Here is a 19248-nt window from a genome sequence, read left to right as displayed (position 1 = left end):
GCTCACTGTGCCGTCCGAGAGTGACGGTTTCGGCCTGGGCACTTTGTTCAGCCACCACATGAGCGACGTAAAGGAAACCGCGGGAAGGTAGTTTGCCGGTTCCCTTCGGACCCAGTATCAGCAGAGAATCCGTCTGACGAATCTTTAGTTTCAGGCTGTTGACGAAAGCGATCTTCTGCTCGCGGTCTCGGATGGAGCGCTGCAGCTCATCGGCGACCTTTTGCCGTTGCTCCCGACCGGCCTGCATCGCCTGGTGCTGCCGTTCCGCTTCGTAACGCTGCTGCTCAACTTTTCGCTCATCTTCCCGCTGTTCCTGTTCGCGCGGGAATTCCTGTGGCAGATCCTGTCGTTTGACCGCGTTGGCGTTCTCCGGCTCTGGAAAGCGCTGCTGGAAGAGCGCGTCATCGCAGTGGCGCTGTGCCTGATATTCCTGTTTGCGGCGCTGTGGATGCGGCGACCTCCGTCCGCCAAATAGATCACCCATGATCGAAGAGAAAAGCGTTGATCGCTATAAGAAACACTGGTACAATATAAGTGACTGCTGGTTTTGAGTCATTTGACAGCGACCGGCTGCTCTAAGTGACTGTACACTGTGTACAGGACCGGTTAACCGGCTATGTTAATTGTATACTGTCGACTGGACGAGGGAATGCGCGACCTCTTATCGCACTTCCGCGATAAGCCGCACGCAAACGCTATCGTGATTACCGAGTCGGACGATAGCATTCCGACAAGCAGTTGATTCACGCAGGTTCCGGCAGTTCATTTCTGGGCGCTGACTTTGGCAAACAAGATAAATTTCGCATGCGCGGATAAAACATAGACACTGGCTTAGAGTGTGCTCGCGCCGCTGCCAATTAGCTTTTCCTGACAAAACAATAAATAAAAATGCCACAGAACGATCTTCGAGCGATACTATTTTCTGTTAGCGGGAACTGTTGGAATTTAGTGATGAGACATGGTTGAAAGAAAGTGCCAGAAAGTTGTTAATCAGCCGCTCCGTTTAGCGTAGCTCCCAACGCCACTGGATGCAACCAGTAAAATTAATAGCAATTACATAAAAGCTGCTACGCAATCGCACGCATGCGATATACTGTACAGTGTACACCCATGGAACCAGTACTCGTACAATGAACGGCGAAATGATGGGCTCTGCAAAAAAATTAATACGATATCATAATTATGGCAGCATGCGTTTAAAGAAACTGACCCGGACACCCGGTACATTGTGCAGAATACGTGTGTGTTCCGCTTCTACGCACTTTAGAACACTTTGTACATTGTCGAATCGACAATGTCAATACGATATTATTGTTTCCGGTTACATACAGAACAACTACTAAAAGGGGCATATTCTTTATTGCAAATGCACAACCGCGTAGCGAAACAACCTCATGACAAAAGAAAACAACAACAAAAAAGAAAAAACAAAATAATTGCAACAGCGAATTCTACTTCAGTGCCGAATGTGGCGTCGTGCACCGAGCGCGCCTTTTTTATACTACTGGCTGCCAACTGGCCACAAGGGCGATGGTGCACGGTGCTCGCTAATTGGTTACGGTACAAGCATACAACCGACAGGAGACAGCACAACAATACAGACATACTCCACCTCCAACAATAATACTCAGATTATGGGCATAATCTTGCCCATTATTGTTTCCGGTTACATACAGAACAACTACTAAAAGGGGCATATTCTTTATTGCAAATGCACAACCGCGTAGCGAAACAACTCAAAACCCCCAGAACAGACACGGAGAGGAACATGTGAGTGCGAGACGAACAGAAGATGGCCGATGAGTCAGAGCAGCGCGTTGCGAATGGCGTGGCAAAAATCCGAACGTTCAAGGAAATCGCGTTGAATGTACTGCTGGTAGCAGTCGCTTTTCCAATGGCCTTGGGCTTTCAGCGCGGATGCGGAAATCCCCAGTTGTGCTGAAAATGTTGCGGCACCGCTGCGTAGCGAGTGGGCGGAAATGCGGGATGCATCAAGGCCGGCGTGGAGGGCGCACGTGGATAGTAGGCGGTTGTATAGACTGGAATACATTGGTGTCAATGTACCATTATCAAAATAAGAAAACAATGCGCTCGAAGCACTGCAGCGGTTATGCTGCATCAGCTTCTTCAGCGCCGCCCTGGGACACAAATAATTTTCCCGTCCAAGTCTGGGAACTGGAATTTCGATTGTTTTCTGTTGAAAACGATCGGTTTTTAAAACTTTAACTGACAACAGAGCACCTTCGTGCGTAAGCCGCACGTCACGATAAAGCAGGTGCGAATTACTCTTGCTCTCAAACAGGTTTGAACTGCGCAACAACGAGAAAAACCCAACCGCTGTTGCGGCCCAAAAACAACGCCGGAACTTCTTTTCTATAGCGCACATATTTTTGTGAATTTTTAGCAAATCGCTTGGCAATAGCGGTAGGCGCTTATTTGGCAGCTCAGTACGACTGCGCTGCAGTCCGGCCAATGCTTGCCTGATGACGAAATGGTTAAGGTCAGGTGGGTCAAAATTATTAAATGTGTGAAACGTTACCAAACTGAAAACATAATTTTTAACAGTAAGAAATTCTAATCTTTTCGATAAGTGAGCAATATACAAGGCAATAGTTTCTTCTGTGGCTGGTAGCGCTCGCAGTTTATACTGCGCACAGAAGGAGACAAAGGTTCTCCACTGAGAGGAGCGAGTTCTGGCTGTGCCGGCTGCCATCGATTTCAGGCGAAGTGCCGACAGCCTACGATGTAAGTTGGTTACTGCAACAAGCACACAACGACAAATTAGGCCCGGGGATGGGAAATCGAAAATATTCAAAAAACCGTGCCCTGTGCTGCGGTGACTCGGTCAACCTGCTCAGGGCGTCTGCCATAACATTTCTAATGCCGGCTGAGTGTGCCGACACGACCCGGTAGTCATGAGCAACGCTAGCGGCAAACACGCGCTTTAGCCATTTAAGCGCTTCAACGTTTTTTGTCGTTCCTCTATTGAGGAAGGAAACAGTTTGGGTGTTGTCCGACAGAACCAGCACTTTGCATCCTTCAAGGCGGGATGCACAAAGAATGAGCGGCAGGCACGCCGCAATTAATTCAAGAAAATTAATATTTCCCTGCAGTGAACCGTGCAGCAAAGGCGCTGACACCCAGTTCTGCTCAAAGCCGGGTGATGCAACAGTATCCGGCAGCCAAGTGCCGGCAAGCCACGTGTCACCGACAACTGCACCAAACCCAGTGAAGGACGCGTCGGTGCAGATTACCACCTCTTTGCGGGGTGTACCTAGCGGGCACGGACACAGACCATTAAATTCGCTTGCAAACTTCTCCCACCATGACAGTTCGTGACGTAAAAGACTGTTGACCTTTACTTTGTGCCACGGTTTGTCCAGCATCGAGAGCTGATCTATAAAAATTCGTGTAAACGTACGGGCGCCATACACCGCCTTTGAAGCGAACGACATATGGCCTACCAATTCTTGCAACTGTTTTTTTGAAATAGACGTCGCGGATTGGTAACATTTAATTAAATTTAACAACTTCTTAAGTTTATCTGCCGGGAGCTCTAGGCGTTGCAATTCAGAGTCAATTACTAACCCAAGAAAGGTCATCCGCCGGCTTGGGCCGGCGATTTTCTCCCATTTTGCCGAGAAACCCAAATTTGTGAGTAAATTTAAAAAACACAATAATGCTTCGTTACAACTATCATAATTTTTCCCAATTAAAAGAAAGTCATCCAAATAACAGACAACAACAAAGCCGCGCTTACGCATCATGTTAGCTAGAGCCAACGAAATTTTCTGAAAGATCGCCGGCGCGTTAGCTAAACCAAAGCAAAGACAACGGTCAACATAAAATGCGTCTGATTCTCCTCAAAAGCCCATCGAAATCCCTGTAATTGCCAGTGCATCGGATGCACAGGTACAGAGCGATAAGCAGCTTTTATGTCTACAACGGCGAAATAGCAGTTAGGTGTTCCCAATCGCAAGGCATCGTCAATAGATTCGAAGCTAAATGCATCTGCCTCTATAAAGGTGTTCAGGGAATTGTCAAATGGACGGCTACAATCTGTTATAGGACGCACAGATCCCGTCTCCTTCTTAGGCACAGCACCTATCGCATGAATACGCAGAGGCTTTGCCGTCTGTCGCTGAATGCGACCTATTTCCAGCTCTTCGCGGAACAGCTTATCTAAGACAGGCTTAGTCTCGCTGTTAAGAGCGCTTGGGTAATTAGCGCAATCGGTCGGCCCGATTGCATTCACATCAGAAACAATACGAAAGCCTTCCCTAATACCATCAAGAATGAAGCGTGCATTTTCCATGCCTGAGATCTCATTAACCCAATTAGCGTAGTTGCGCGACAAAGAACAAAATTCTAACAATTCGGGGAAGGGAGACAAACAAGTCCGCTCTGGATTGTCAGAGACAGAAGTAAACGAAACACTAGTTTGAGCCACGAGCGGAGCCGGCCGGGCCGGCGCCGGTATCTCGGTGCTCCTGAAAGCTGTGCCCGCGCTTTCCACACTCGCCGCAGACATGATTGAAGGCACACGCGGTAGCTGAGCGGGGACATCTGCCTTCCTGGAAGGCATAGCAGCAGGCGAATTTAAAGCGGCTCGAGTGTGGGCCGCTGTTCCCACGAAAAAGCTGCTCGTTACTGCTGGGGCCGTGTTGCCGGCGGTTACCGGCATGAAAGTGTTTCGCGCCGATACTATTACGCTCATTAAAGTCAGTCAGGGAAAACTCTTCTTCTTCCGCCTGATGACGGAATTCCATATCAAACGCCAAAACAACGTCATCTCTAAAACTACATCTCATTGAGGCCAGAAATTCATTATATTCCAGGTGTTCCAGCAATGTGCTTGCGTACCCACCAGACATAGTTTTACATAATTTCACAGCTGTGCGCCAGCTGTGTACGGAAAACTCGTCAAGAGATAAATCAGTTGGCAATACGGCTTTACTTTTAGCGCCTGGCTTTGGGCAAGCCAGTTCATGCGGCTGTTTAAGCTTGCGCGCTTCCTTTGGGAAACGGCCATCAACAGGGTCTGCACAGGGCGGATTAGCACTCCCGCATGAATTCACAGACATAATACTATTAGAACGAGCGAGCTTATTCCCACACAACTCACCGACGGGTGTTGGGGTGCGGAAGCGGGGCATACGGACGCCAGAGGCAGTGGCGGCATGGTGACCTTTATGATGTTGCCCGGCAGTGTCGGTACGCTGGCGGCTGCTGCTGCGGGACGACGAATACTGGCGGGATTTATGTCCGGTGGCTGGAGTTGCTGTTTTCCGGCTGGCTAGTTCCGCTCGGATAAACTCCTCCAGGATACAGCGGACACCTTCCCGGCTAACAATGGACAAATTGTCGGGAAATTTTGATGACTTCCCTAGGATCAGCAGGGTGGACTTTGATGTGATTCCCTCAGCTTCAAGTTCATCCTGGCAAGTCTTGTCCAGTTTCAAACGCTCCACGACAGTGGCGATGGAGTCGGCATCAGTAAACAGATGGGATTCTGCGATTTTGTACAACTGACTTTTGGCGTCATCACAGGCGTACAAAAGTTCAAGTTGGTCGCACAAGTCTTTTAACTGTTTAAAATTCAGCTTTTTTAGGGCTGATTTTGACTTCGGCACGTCCATAGCGATAGTACTAGTAATAACACAATCAAAACAAAATAATTGCAACAGCGAATTCTACTTCAGTGCCGAATGTGGCGTCGTGCACCGAGCGCGCCTTTTTTTATACTACTGGCTGCCAACTGGCCACAAGGGCGATGGTGCACGGTGCTCGCTAATTGGTTACGGTACAAGCATACAACCGACAGGAGACAGCACAACAATACAGACATACTCCACCTCCAACAATAATACTCAGATTATGGGCATAATCTTGCCCATTACATTAATGTAGTTGTACATGGGCGCGATAGTGCGAAGGGCATACCAAAAGTTTTCTCCCTATTTTGCCTGGTTGTTATTTGATATGGTACATCAGCGATATATTCTTGTTGCATAACTTGGTCATTAAGCTACCGAAAAAAAATTTCAGGTGGGGACCAAAAACTGGCCAGACGAAAAGCGCCAGTTTTATATGCAAATAAAATCAACCGCCAGTATGCAACAGGAAGTGGAACTCCTCCAGTCATCCAGCGCGTATACTGGAAATCGCCAGCAATTCTGGTTTGAACAGAGAAGTGCTTGTTCACAAATTTCTGCAGTTGTATAAATTTTGTATCTAGGCGTGTCATTTGCTCGGCGGTATTGTTATAATAGAGCGTGCTTACATGAAACATGTCATACCTCTGTTATTGGCTCTGTATGACATGTTTTCAATTTGTACCAAAGAGAAAACCAGGCAGGGTGCTGAATTTGCCGAAACACGGTGACTAATCATGCTCTGCCGGTCGTCGTTATCGTTATCGTTACATCGTTATCGCCGTTGCGGAAGCGAGCGCGGTGGCAAACTTGGACGGGTTGGCGCCCGACAGGGTGCGGCATCGGCGCACCGATTCTTAGGGTTTCGGCTGTCAGTGTTGTGTAAAAAGGAATCATCACGATGTGCGAAAAATCGTTGCACGTTCTCTGACGTACCAGTAAAATCCCTTACCAATGCTGCCAGATTGTCGAATTACACTGGAAATAAAGGGCGCCGTAATGCCAAACCCCAAACATTTTGCGTTACGGCTTTACGTTTCCTAGACAAACGATTTGTACGCAGTGCTAGGAGAAGTGGAAAACGGCTACTGGGTATTGCGCGAAACGTCTGTGCTGCGATATTAAACAATGTCAATACGTGAGCGTCGTGCTCTTTTAATAAATTGCAACTAAAATGCTAAACAACAATTTTAAGTCTTTCTGACATTTTTATAATGAAATTATAATGTGTTACACTAAATTAAAAAAATAGCTTATTTTAAAGCATACTGTACTCTGTAAGACCGTAACCACAAAAATCATAAAGCACCAGCGCCTTTATTTGAAGTCCTGCAGCGTTGCGTTGTTCATGAACTTGAGCCGGTCTCTGCCATACTTCTTCTCGTAGAGGTAGATGAAGCGAAAGAGCGCCTCCATGTTGTGCGAGTTCTCCATCTCCACGTGGAACTGCTGTCCGAGTCCGTCCATGAAGAAGCGGAACGGCCGAATCCCGGCGTCCTCCCGCTTCTGCACCAGCAGCTCCAAATTGTCGTGGTGGGTGATGGGCGTGATACCTAATTGGAACTCCTTGATATCCTCGTACACCGGCGTATTATATACCCGCTCCAAATGCGCCTCGGGTTCAACACGGCGCACTCCCTTGCCGTCGTCCACCAGATGAATCCGCGGCTCCCCACCACGCGCCGGCTCCAAGTTCCTCCAGAAATCACTAGACATAATGACAATCATGGGATGGTTGACGCCCAACAGCCCCAGCGACGTGATGGGCTGATCGATGCGGTCGTTGCCGAAGACGATAAGGTCCTTGGGGATCCCGTCGTAGATCATCAGAACCAGCAGTTTCAGCAGTTCCTCCGGCGTCCATCCGCGCAGTCCAATGGAGTCCACGAACCCGCTGACATGCAGGATCTCCACCGTCCCGTCCGAGCGTGACTGTTTCGGCTTCGGTCCTTCATTCAGCAACCACAAGAAGGTGCTTTTCCCCAGTCCTTTTTGGACCCAACAGCAACAGGGAATTCGTCTGGTGGATCGGCAAATTCAAGCTGTTCACAAAAGCAATCTTTTGCTCGCGGTCCTTAATGGGTTTTTGAAGTTGATCGGTGACCTTTTTCAGCTCCTCCTGACTGTCGTCGATGGTCCGCGTTAATTCCAGCAGGCGTGCTTCGTAACGCTCCTGTTCGGCTTGGCGTTCGCGGTCCCGCTGTTCCTGCTCACGGTGGAAATCCTGCATTAGGCGATCGCGTTCGGCTGCGTTAGCGTTCTTTAATTCTTCAAAGCGCTGATGGAAAAGCTCGTTATCGCGTTGGCGCTGCGCCTGGTATTCCTGTTCGCGGCGCTTCATGGCCTCTTCCAGGGGACGCGTAATGGCGCCCACATCCACAGGCTTAGCGCTCCGTCCGCCCATGATTGCTCCAAGCGCGTCGATGGCTACGGGAAGTATCAATGCAACTATTTTTTCCATGCAGGCATTTCTTACACGGCGTGGAAAAGGCTGGTTGCTGCACAACATCGACAGGTTTTATACTGGTATGCTCGCTAGATTAAGATAAACATGACGCGGCTGGTTCGCGAGCTGCTATCGCGTTGCCGATTATTAGGACATACCATAACTCAGTTAGTGTGTTATCATGGTGCGTCATACTAGCGAACAATGATTGTACATGATAACTTTCCGGCATACAGATACGACTGACTCATATTGTACGGGTTGGCCGGATTCACTGTTCGCCTTCCAACGAGATAAAAGCGTCCATGGCACGTTGTGGCTCAAAGGTTGAAAGCACTTGAATCGCATCACCGTTCAACTGCGCTTTTACGATTATAATATAGGTCTATATAATTATATGAATTGAGTACGGGCTACGGCGAAATGAATCGGACTGTTCATGCGAAATGAAATGTATCGCATAATCAAAAACTTTGCCCCCATCTTCTCCCGTTATCATATCCCGTGTTCCTTGAGTTTAAATACTGAACTAATTTTTAGAATTTAACTTTCCGATCTTATTAAGCAATTCTAATTAATTTAAAGAGGCATCCGTTGTGATGATTTCACGGGAACAACTAAAAAACGGGAAATATGTAGAAATGAACAAATATTTCATCGATCCAAGAAACTTATCAGAAAATATTTAAATAATAAGAAGCAACATGTTTACATGATTGTCCGTCTGATTAAGATGAAAAAATTCATTGGATACATTGGAACATACGGGTATCCATTTTTGACCAAATTGCTACGTGTTTGTATTTGTAATAATTAATATGGGCCGGATGGCGCATAATTCCATCAAGATAACGGAAACGTACACCGATTATTATCGAAATGTTAACGCAGTGTCCCGTCCTCAGAATTCATAATATTATGATGATTATGATCCATCAATCTTGCCCCTGGTTTTACTGTACAGATAGACTGTGGCACTGCCGCACGGTTCACGATGATCAGCTCATAATACGATCGTAAACATCGCAGTGAAATTATTGATTGGACGCAAGGCCGGTTAGGGAGCATTGCGCATGCTGCGATTTCACATATCGATCGTATCCATGGACCACAACACGTTCATAGATTTCGAAGTGCGCCACTGTTTACGGAGATTTACTGTAGCCATATAGGCTATTTCCACCAACCGAGATGTTTTGTACATTGCATTCTGCTGATGGGACATTCTATATTTAGAACTGACATTATTATAGTACATAATAATATAGTAAGTATTTCTTTAGTTGATCTTGTAAGTAGAGTAATGCCACGTACGGAAAGTTTTAATGCCACTGATTAACCAACCTTTCCCTTGCCAGAGAAAGCCTCTGTGAAATGTAAGAAAATTCCCGAAAAGTCTTTACTTGTGTAACGGATTGGAGCTTTTAAAATGACTGACTGTCTGTTTCTGTGCTATAATAGTGGATGACTGCGCCGAAGATCCGCAGCACGGAAATGTTGTTTGTCGTGAAATGCGACCTATTTATCAGTACATGCGGGCGAACTGTTTGCTGTCCGCTCTCCGATTCATTCTGGAATGCGGTCCCTTCGGGTGGGTGGCCTATAGCCTGGCTGTCTGTCACCGCGGAAAGAGTATGGTAAGCATTATGCTATCTCCCTAATTGTTTTTGCCATGTACAGAGTACATGCTTTAAAGGAAGTGACTCGGTGCATGGGATCAAATTCGTATTTATACATGCACGAAAACTTTCGCTTCCGCGCACTCCCAGATAACTTTTCGCACTGTGCTACAGAACTATGTAGCCAGATGATTTTTACACATTGATTTGAAATCTATTGGCGCGCACTGCATCCGTTGACGGAGTTATAGTTGTATGAAAATTCCAAAAAGTTTAAAAGCATTAAATATTTTAGGAGTACCAAAAGTCTCAATATAAACCTGTCTTGTTGAAACTTGGCATGAAAATGCATACAGTCTGTAAGGCATGAGGATCGTTTCTACAATGCTTCAAAATGTATTTTAACCTACGAGTAAAACCCGAAAAAAAATTCTACAAAAATTCAGTTTTTAAATGTTTTAAAATTCTTTTTAAAAGTGAAAAAAATGCTGATGCAGGATCCATGTAGAGCAACTGCTTTTAAGTATTTTCATGTAAAACTTGAACTTGAATGGCCTTGAATGTATAATGAGGATTTTGGCACACCTACATGGTTACACACTTTTTGGATTTCTTGCAGCCATAACTCCGCTAGAGGATGTTGCGCACGCGGCACGCCAGCGAAGGCAGAGGACTTGTATACGTCAGTATACAGATCTTCTGCCTGCGTAATGCTGTACTACAATGCAAAAATTTCTTTAGGAGTGCGCCAAAACGAAAGTTTTCGTGCATGTGCATATAGGGGGAATTTAACTGCTGAGGTCAGCACTCCCTGTACTTGATGCAGTCACCCGCCTGGAGTGTGACGTTACGGCAATACGTACGGTTAAATCAGGCGCGGTACGTAAGCGCCATGTTTAGCCACAACGTAAAACTCCAGCCGGCTGACGGCAGCAAGTACAAGGAGTGCTGGCCTCAGCAGTTGAGTTCCCCTTATATACGAATTTGGTACAATGTACCGGATCTGTACGTTTATACTGCATCTGACGACTGGCATTTCCCAGCTGGATGAGGCGAACGGTGCCCCGCCGATGGTGGCATGGTTTTTCCTGGTCATGACCGGGGTTGTTCTGGCCGCGGGGGCATGCTTGTCGGTACTGAACTTTGGGATATCGAAAGCTGTTCATCAATGGCGTCCAGGGCCTGAAAACTTGTGCTCACATAGCACAAAATGTGCTCACATAAAGGGCCATGTGCTCATCTAGATTAGAACTTGTGCTTAAAAATTACCAATACTCCCCTCTTCTGTGTAATTTAGCAGGTTCTAATCATTTCGTTTTATTACAAACTAAACTACGCAAATAGAAAATGCGCGGTGAAGAATAGCTTAAACGCCAATCGGTATACATGCGTATCGCCTTCTCCCACAATGTGCACATTTGCTGGTGAACGTATTTAGTCCAACCGCATTTTTGACAGAAGTTGCGCTACATCCGTATATGCGCATCTGTGCAGTTGTTCCGTTACTTCCGCAGTTACAATGCTGTTTCCTGCTCACGAAGATCCAGTTTTATGCGCAGGATTGTGGCCGATCCTCACAGTTAGTACTTATTGGCACGATGAACCATTACAACAGCAAATCTGCTTGAATTTCCTTAAGCAGGTCTATGCTGCTTTCGAAAATACGAAAGCGCGCTCACGTGTTCACCTTCTTTAATGCGCTTACATTGTACACTATGTAGTTTACTATCATCTAAATATTATATAAATGAGTTTGCCATGAATTAACAGAATGAATTCTAGTGCTTTACACAAAATACACGTTTCTCGCACGTTCGTTTCTTGTACGCAAAATAACGGCTTATTGTCGAGCCTTCTCGAGAACGACCTTTTCGTTTAGGAATGCATATTCTAACCGGCTTTTCTGGCAGCGGGTTTCCATACAAATTCAAAGAGAACTTGCGACCGGGATAAAATGGATTATTAATAATCCATTTTATCCCGGTCGCGTATCACATCTCCGTCGCAATAATATTATTGCGAAACATTTCTGTTGAAGCTGCGTTTGTTCTTATTCCTTTTCCAGATCATGTTTTTTAACAGTACGGCCGTAAGGGCATCTTCAGAGTACTCTAACGATACATCACTGAGTATAAGTTGACTGCTGCACTTAGTATACATGCTTTAGTACGTGGGTATTCTGTCGCTCTGATGGATACAGTTACCTACCGGTACACTCTCCCTTTCCAGATTTCGTTATTACTGAAATCAGAAACAGATAGCGTTGGAGTCATAAGCATTCTAACCAGGCCAAGAAAGACAAGATAAATCCTGAGACCTCACAAACCTACTACAAATTTTCATTAAATTTAACAAACCAAAATATGTTACTGGTAAATAACCTATTTCGATTGAATTTCTAACGTTTTCTGGGCAAACAGCATCGTCAGCTTCGCGCGATGTCTCCGACTCTCGATTGTCCCAAAAAAATGTTCACTATCATTTACAAATTCGCCTAACTGACACACGCACGCCACAATAAAATCAACAGTAGATTAGTCGCTGGACATTCAAAACTTTCACAATGCAATCCAGTACGAAAATAACAAAATAGTCACTACCCCCCTCTTTCCAAAATTTAAGTGTGCTCACATAGATTTTAAAGATTTCTGGCTCTGATGGCGTCCTGGCGGAAAGAGTGAACCAGTATCCGAGGTCGTGGCGTGTCTGGATGTCGCTTACTTGTCGTTGCTGGCCACGACGCTGCTGCACTGCCTGATGCTCGTATTCTGCCTGGTGCCTGATGCTCGTATTCTGCCTGGTCATTATGTGCAGCGGTTCGGCCTGGAAAGATTTGGCCGATGGATTGTCGTGTCCAGCAGCAATAACACCGGAAGCGAAGATTACTCGGTTTATGACGTTATGGATGAGTTTGACGGTTGCCATGGTCTACACTGGATGCTGTGTCTGGCACAAATGTAACCGCTTGAATAAGAAACTGAAAGCGGAACTATTGCAAACGTGAAGCGGATACAGAATTGTACACATGAGCCGGGAATTTCGCACGTTCAAGCGGCCAGCCGCAGCAGAAGTGTACGTAATTCGATTGCTTTATTGGTCATAAACATCAGGTTTCAAAAGGGCATCTCAGAGTGTCCCATGACTAATAAAAAACAGCGGTGCTGTTTACAAGTTTGTGGTTTGAGGCTTGACAGCTGTGTTTGCAAGTGCCCAACGGCACAAATGTCGATGATTGTATGGTTGACGGTTTGTCTTTGTAATCAGTGCATTTTGCTTTCCGCGTCAGCAATGAATAGGCACATCGTGCCAAATTAACAGGTTCAGAGACTTTCCCGTACGAGCCAAATGTAGTAAACGATTTACAAACAGCATGGTCATTCGGAGAAATAAGGCTGCCGTAAAAGACAAAACTTTCTAATAGGAAGGACACATAAAAGCACACACAGGACACACAGGGCATCTTATAAAACTAGTATACGCCGAGGAGAGTACAATAAATTTATGGAAACCTCCTGCACCCTTGACTGGAATGAGCTACAAAACAAATGAATATCGGAACGCGGCTTTTTATTGCGATCTGCGCACAACCATCTCTGCGAGTTAAATATCTTAACACACATGGTACTGCCGTAGCTAAACAAGAATTAGAAACGTCCAGCAGTCATTCCTGATTTTCTCCAAGCCGGCTCAAAAACACCTCAGCTGCTATCGACGCCGTTGGTCAGCCCGTTATGGCTCATCCGATTAATAACCTGAATCTGTGACCCATCGAGTTGCAGCACGCTCCACGTCGTCCCGCGACCGCGCGGCACAAAGTACTGTCCCATCCGCTCACTGCCCCGGTACACTTGCAGCTCCGCCCCGGACTCGCCCAGCGCCGTGGAGTTCCACGTCTCCCGGTTGGTGTAATCGTGCACACTGGCATAATACAGTCCGGGCAGCTGTTTCCGCACGGTCACCGTCTCCGGTCCGTAACTACTCATATCGTCCACATCCAGGTCCGTGTGGTTGTCCGGACTAAGCTTGGAGCGCCAGTATACGTGCATCCGGTTGCGGTTATTTTCAATCGGACCCCACACGTGCAGATCCAGATCCAGCGGCCACTCGCCCCAATGTAAGACGAACCGCCACTGCTGTTGAGAGACGATTGGCGTAATCACGTGATTCTGTCCCGGTTTATCCATCCCACCGAGGACCACCACGGTAAAGTCGGTTGTGGATGACCCGGGTTTAGAGAGGGTCGCGGTGTAGTGGCCCGTCGGAAGGGTGACCGTCCAGCGACCGGACTCCAGGGTGGTGGATGTGCCGACAATGTCCCCGACAAAGACGTTGATTCCGCGACGGAAGTGGATCAGGACGCCGGGTTCCGGCTGGCTGGTTACCGCGTTGGTGAGGTTCCCGCTGGCGGTCCCGGTGCCGGTGAAGCGCTGGTTGATGTACAACAACGGCTCGACCACCATCGTCTGGTGGGCGATTACCGGCATCCCGTGCAGCACGGCTGGATAGTAACCCGGCAGCTCAAAGTGCAGATCGTAACTCGGCACACTCGGTAAAGACATTGAGAAATCCCCGTTGGCGTTCGTGTGTGCGGTTGAATGAAAGTTTTGCCGGGGTACCCGCGCGGTGACAGTGACGCCGGAAAGGTAATCCATGCTGGCGGCGTCCCGAACCACGCCCTGGATCGTTCCGTGCGGAAGGAAGACGACCGGGTTGATTGTGGTTGTTGTAGGTGTAGTTGTTGCTGTAGTTGTAGTTGCCGCCTCCGTCGTTGAAGTGGTAATCGTTGTCGGAAGTCCCATCGTTGTAGCGTACTCCAAGATCGCCTGATCGAGGAACCTTCGGAAAGTCCGCAGGCTGGTCGTGTTAAGAAACTTGTCGCAATCAGGAGGAACCGCTGATTGCCGGATGGTCAACGGTGTGAAGAACGACGGGATGTTCTTAACGGTGAGTTTTAGCGGTCGAATCGATGTATCGATCACAGTCGTATCCGCTTCCATGTCGGCGTAGTTGATAGTTCGGTTTAAGCCAAACTTCCCATATTTTACGCGGATGACAATATGGGTCCCGAACTGCTTGATGAAGCTCGTATATTCTGCTGGGTCGTAGTGATCCGGCAAGGAACAAGCCGCGGACAGAAAGTGTGGGTCGAGAAATAGGTCCTCCTTGTTGTAGACATACCTCATCTCGTGTTGATACGATTGGGTGAATGTGTCGTTAATTGTGGCGCCTTGCCGGATGCTGCGCATTATGGAGCTGCGCATCCCAACGCTGGCATGGATTGCTGGCTGCTAATGGATATTTAAATGCCATGTATGATTAAGTGAACCATAACTGATTTAATGAGCCCCTACAATGTGAGACAAAATTTTTTTTCCGACTAAGTTTTTTTTTCTGTCGAAAATAACGCGTGTAAGATGTAACACTATGTTCTTACGTCAGTACTGCGAAATATATGGCTTCGTTATTTCATTATTACGACTTACGTCAAGACCATCAATATCCAACGCGTTAAGAATAACGTCTTGATACTCTTCGATTGCATGAAAGGCATGCTTCTCTGGGATAGGTCCGTTTACTGGCAGCAGCGTACAGTGTACCGTGTCGTTGCAATTACCGGTGACCGGGCACTCCTTAAACCGGAGAATCGGCTCGCCGCTGTGAATCCCGGCGTGGAATTCCGTACCCAGTGGATCGGCGCGCAGCAGGTCGTACCCGTGACCAAGGACATTCGTGAACGCGTCGCTGACACACGAGTGCCGTTGACCCGCCAAGAAATGCCGGGTTTGGATGGCGCGGAATTGGCTTCGTATTTCCGTTGGCCAGGGAATCGCCTGCGGAGTGACGATTGGCTGTTCGGTTTGGGTTTCGTTGCTGTAGTCATCCATCGCTCGGTACAGGTTGTCACGAACGGTTCTCTGCCAGACCGTTTTGTTGGCTTTGGACATTCCATCGAATAGTTCTCTGTATAAAAAAGAGGATTAAATGTGCGGCTGGAAAATTTATTAATTAAACCAGTAAACTTTACATGCGTGCAACAGGAACACATTTAACAGCGTAAAGCGCATAATTTTTCGTCTTATGAAGTTACTGCACTTAGGTCACTAATTACATTACCTGCAGGTCTCCACAAGAGACTGATTCAGATCAACCATGCTAAGCAGCTGTGAAATTTCAATCAGACGAACCGGCACAGTAACGTTATGCGCAGCAGTCTCGTTGACAACACTGTCCGAACGCGGGTTCTGCTTTAAATCATCGGCAATTCTTAGGAGCATTCTGTCAGTAACATGCCGCAGTTGTACACCGTCCGCCCAGTGGGCACTGTCGCCATTAAAGGTCGTGCCGGTGCGGACCAAGTACTGGTATATCGCTTTCGGGTCCACGAACACACGGGTTCGCGACAATTTAACCAATTGCAGTTTCTCGATCATATGCGTGCCGAAACGTTTGAGAAAGGCCACGTATTCATCGGCGTCGTACTGTTCGGGAAGGCGACAAACGCTGTCAGCGAAGTCGTCTTGAAGGGAAACATGTTGGAACGCATTATGATCCAGCCGGTCTTCTTCCAAAATCGTCATGCTGATGTAGTCAACGAAGAGCAAACCGTCGTTGAGATGAGCGCGCGTTTCATCCAGCTCTTCCGCCAAAATTCCGATGCTCTTTGTCACAGTTTTCTGCAATATAACTTAATGTGTACCGTAAGAGCTTATAGCGCTGTCGGGCATAGCAGTGCTCCTACGTATTCATGGATTTTGTACTGGAATATCTTTCCTTCTGATCTTGATTATCATATTAGTTTTATGTATCTCCTCCCATTTCTACCCTTTTCTGAATTATAAGCTAATATTTAGGGACACCCCATGGTTTCCAATATTGTAGATTTACTATGATGTAGGTAGCACTACCTATGACAGTATTTAGCTTTCTTACGGAGGTTCTAGACGACAGATGCAGAGTGGTTTTGATGTGTTTCTGATAGTCGGCGAAGGTGCGCACGGCAGCAATAATCCGCTTGGATGTGCCGGTACCCGGATATATCTGGCATTTGGCGTGGAGTGGACAATTGGCATAGTCAGTGTACTCCATTTTAAGCAGCTTCGTCGACGTGAGGCTGTTTCGGGTGATACCAGAGTCCAGGTTCATCGAAATGGGATGCGCGTACTGCAGATCGTAGCCGGCGCCCAGAAACCGGGATGCCGGTGGAGACTGTTCCTGGCTGGATGTTTCGGGCCTTTCCAGCTCTGGTTCGCTGTTTAAAGCACCCAGTATAATACGCTTTAGGACGATGACATTATCGTTTACAAAACGGACAAAAAACGGTTAATCGTTTTTGGCTTATATAAATGTTTTGTTTGCTATTAAATGTATGGTCTACCAATAAATATTGCCCTAGATGGATTATTGCTCTTGGCGATCGGATGATAACCAAATTGCTATCCAAAACGTTTTCTTCAGTACTATACCGTAAATAATTGTATTATTTAACAAACCTGGTGTGTTCGGTTAGCTGCTGGTATAATCCGGGCAAAACAGCCAACACGATTAAGCATGGAAATGTTATTTGGACGGCGGTTGTCAGCATTATGGTATCCAGCTTAAAAAATAAATAATTTTATCCGAAGTGAAAGAATTACATCCGCAACAAATACTGGATAGCACAACACACATGACCGAGCATCGCAAGCGGTGCAAACTGTAAACTAGTGTTAAAAAGCTACAGCGTGTGCCGGAAATGACGAGAAGGTTCAAGGTCCATACGATCGTTGTCGATGCAGCGAAGATAAGCCGTTGAAAACGAGTGACTCGGTCAATGTTCGGCCGGATACAATTTACCAGTTTACAACTGGACCAGACTGAGCAGTAAAAACTCGTACACGGAAACTGTCATTTTGTCATCGAACACATCTTCTCAGGAGAGATGTGATTTCTTTATACAGTGATGTGTGATTTCTTTCTATGATTAATGTTCATTGAATTTACAAATCACAATTTCCTGATGTCAATATGCGGGCAGATTCCAGTATAACACACAATCATTATTCAAAGTAAATATGCACGTAAGTAAAAATTACTTCACAGAGATTAATATCGGTGACAAGCGCGAACAAAAGCTGAAGTTTACGCGGCGACCGTGTGTACGGATTGGATCAATGCAACCTCATGTAAACACCGCACATCCAGGTGCAAAACAGGGAGAATAAACATGGAGGGAATCTCCCGGTCGGTCCGGAATCCACTGTACTGTCTCCCGCCGCCGCCGCCGCCACCGTGCCAGATCAGCGTTTAAACGAGCGTTCTTTCTGCAGCTGTGACATATCGCTCAGTGCGGCTACTGGATTAAATTTGTTTTTGTTGGACGTTTCTGCACTTTGAGCGATAATATGCGACAGACAGGGAATATCCAGGGTGCTGTAGAATATCCAAAACTGTGCGCTTGTTCGGTGTCGTCGATTGAGCGGTGTTCTGTTTCTATACTTATTTTTGTACTTTGTACCTACAATAATTATATTTAGGTTTGCGCTTGAGTACTTGTATTTATACTGGTTATAATTTTGATGCCGCAGACGTGTTCGCACTACTCACTTGTTATTTTTCTTAAAGAACACACCAACGTTCCCACAACGCTGTTACCCCGACGTCTGGGCCCACCATTACGGTGCCGGCGCCCCTCCTGTAATTTTTGCAACTGTTTCCCGTGACTGACCGGAATCGAACGCCTGCGGAGAACTGCGTATAACAAAATCCATGACCTTTATGCATTGGTTTTCGTGGTAAGGTTTTACAGAGGACTGTTGCACGGAATAGCCAAAACCAACCTGACGTGTGGTGGAAAATCGTTTGCGGCAATCTGCACCGAGTGTCGGCACCGATTCGTATGGCAATGACTATCGCTTGCGCGGATTATGGGGAGCTTCAACGCGTGGCAGTGGATGTACAATAATCGCCAACCAAGCACTGGTAATGGAGCCGCTGCTGCATACTGAAAAGCGCTGCACAGACGGTGACACTGATTGTGCCTAGTTGTTCACGGCAGAAATCAGACATAATTTAAATTAAAACAGGAAAATGCCAGACAGCCGCGCTTGTTTTCGGTTTGACATTCCGGTACATGCAAACGGTACGATGACATTATGAAATTGAGGTCATAAGAAAAGGAAAATAATAAAACATAAATTAACAAATCGCCATAAACGGTCATATAGTTAGATAACGTAGCTGTTTCTGTGTTTCTGTCAGAAAATTATAACTGCTGTCTTATTGAACGTAGTTTTTCTGTTTCGGTGTGTTAGGAGAGAAGCGGCTCATATACAGCGACAAAGTCTTTCAAGGATTTTCAACACTTTGCGCCGTGGTGCAGTGGTACTGCCTACGCGGATCTAACGACGTAACCGGGGTTCGATTCCCCCATCGGCGCCTTTTTCAGCCGTTTCTCGGTTTCCAGTGGATAGCGCCCTGCTTATTGTTACTTACACCATTTCGTGTTAATCGTTTTGCATTTAAAACACGGCTTAAATTTTTCTCGCTTTTT

The 19248-nt window shown here is 46.6% G+C and overlaps 1 protein-coding gene and 1 long non-coding RNA gene across 3 annotated transcripts; one reads left to right on the top strand and one right to left on the bottom strand.

Annotated features, from left to right (window-relative positions):
• Positions 1-6791: 6791 nt before the first annotated feature.
• On the bottom strand, positions 6792-8192 carry LOC129582249 (uncharacterized). The gene is given in 2 exon segments (XM_055473722.1): positions 6792-7646; positions 7648-8192. Coding segments are annotated over 2 exon segments (1191 nt in total). The 5' UTR covers positions 8164-8192; the 3' UTR covers positions 6792-6971.
• Positions 8193-9222: 1030 nt separating this feature from the next.
• On the top strand, positions 9223-17770 carry LOC129582198 (uncharacterized). Of its 2 annotated transcripts, none has more exons than XR_008689601.1 (4): positions 9223-9476; positions 9562-9737; positions 12355-14663; positions 16699-17770. It is a non-coding gene; the product is annotated as an uncharacterized LOC129582198 (long non-coding RNA). The 2 variants fall into 2 exon arrangements; XR_008689602.1 differs by lacking the exon at positions 16699-17770 and adding an exon at positions 15286-16610 and having other exon boundaries at positions 12355-15029.
• Positions 17771-19248: the final 1478 nt, after the last annotated feature.

This window comes from Paramacrobiotus metropolitanus, unplaced genomic scaffold (assembly GCF_019649055.1).
Source record: "Paramacrobiotus metropolitanus isolate TYO unplaced genomic scaffold, Prichtersi_v1.0 Parri_scaffold0000007, whole genome shotgun sequence".
NCBI classification, from domain to species: domain Eukaryota; kingdom Metazoa; phylum Tardigrada; class Eutardigrada; order Parachela; family Macrobiotidae; genus Paramacrobiotus; species Paramacrobiotus metropolitanus.
The sequence above is the reverse complement of the archived record's forward strand: the minus strand, read 5'-3'. Positions and strand labels throughout refer to the sequence as shown.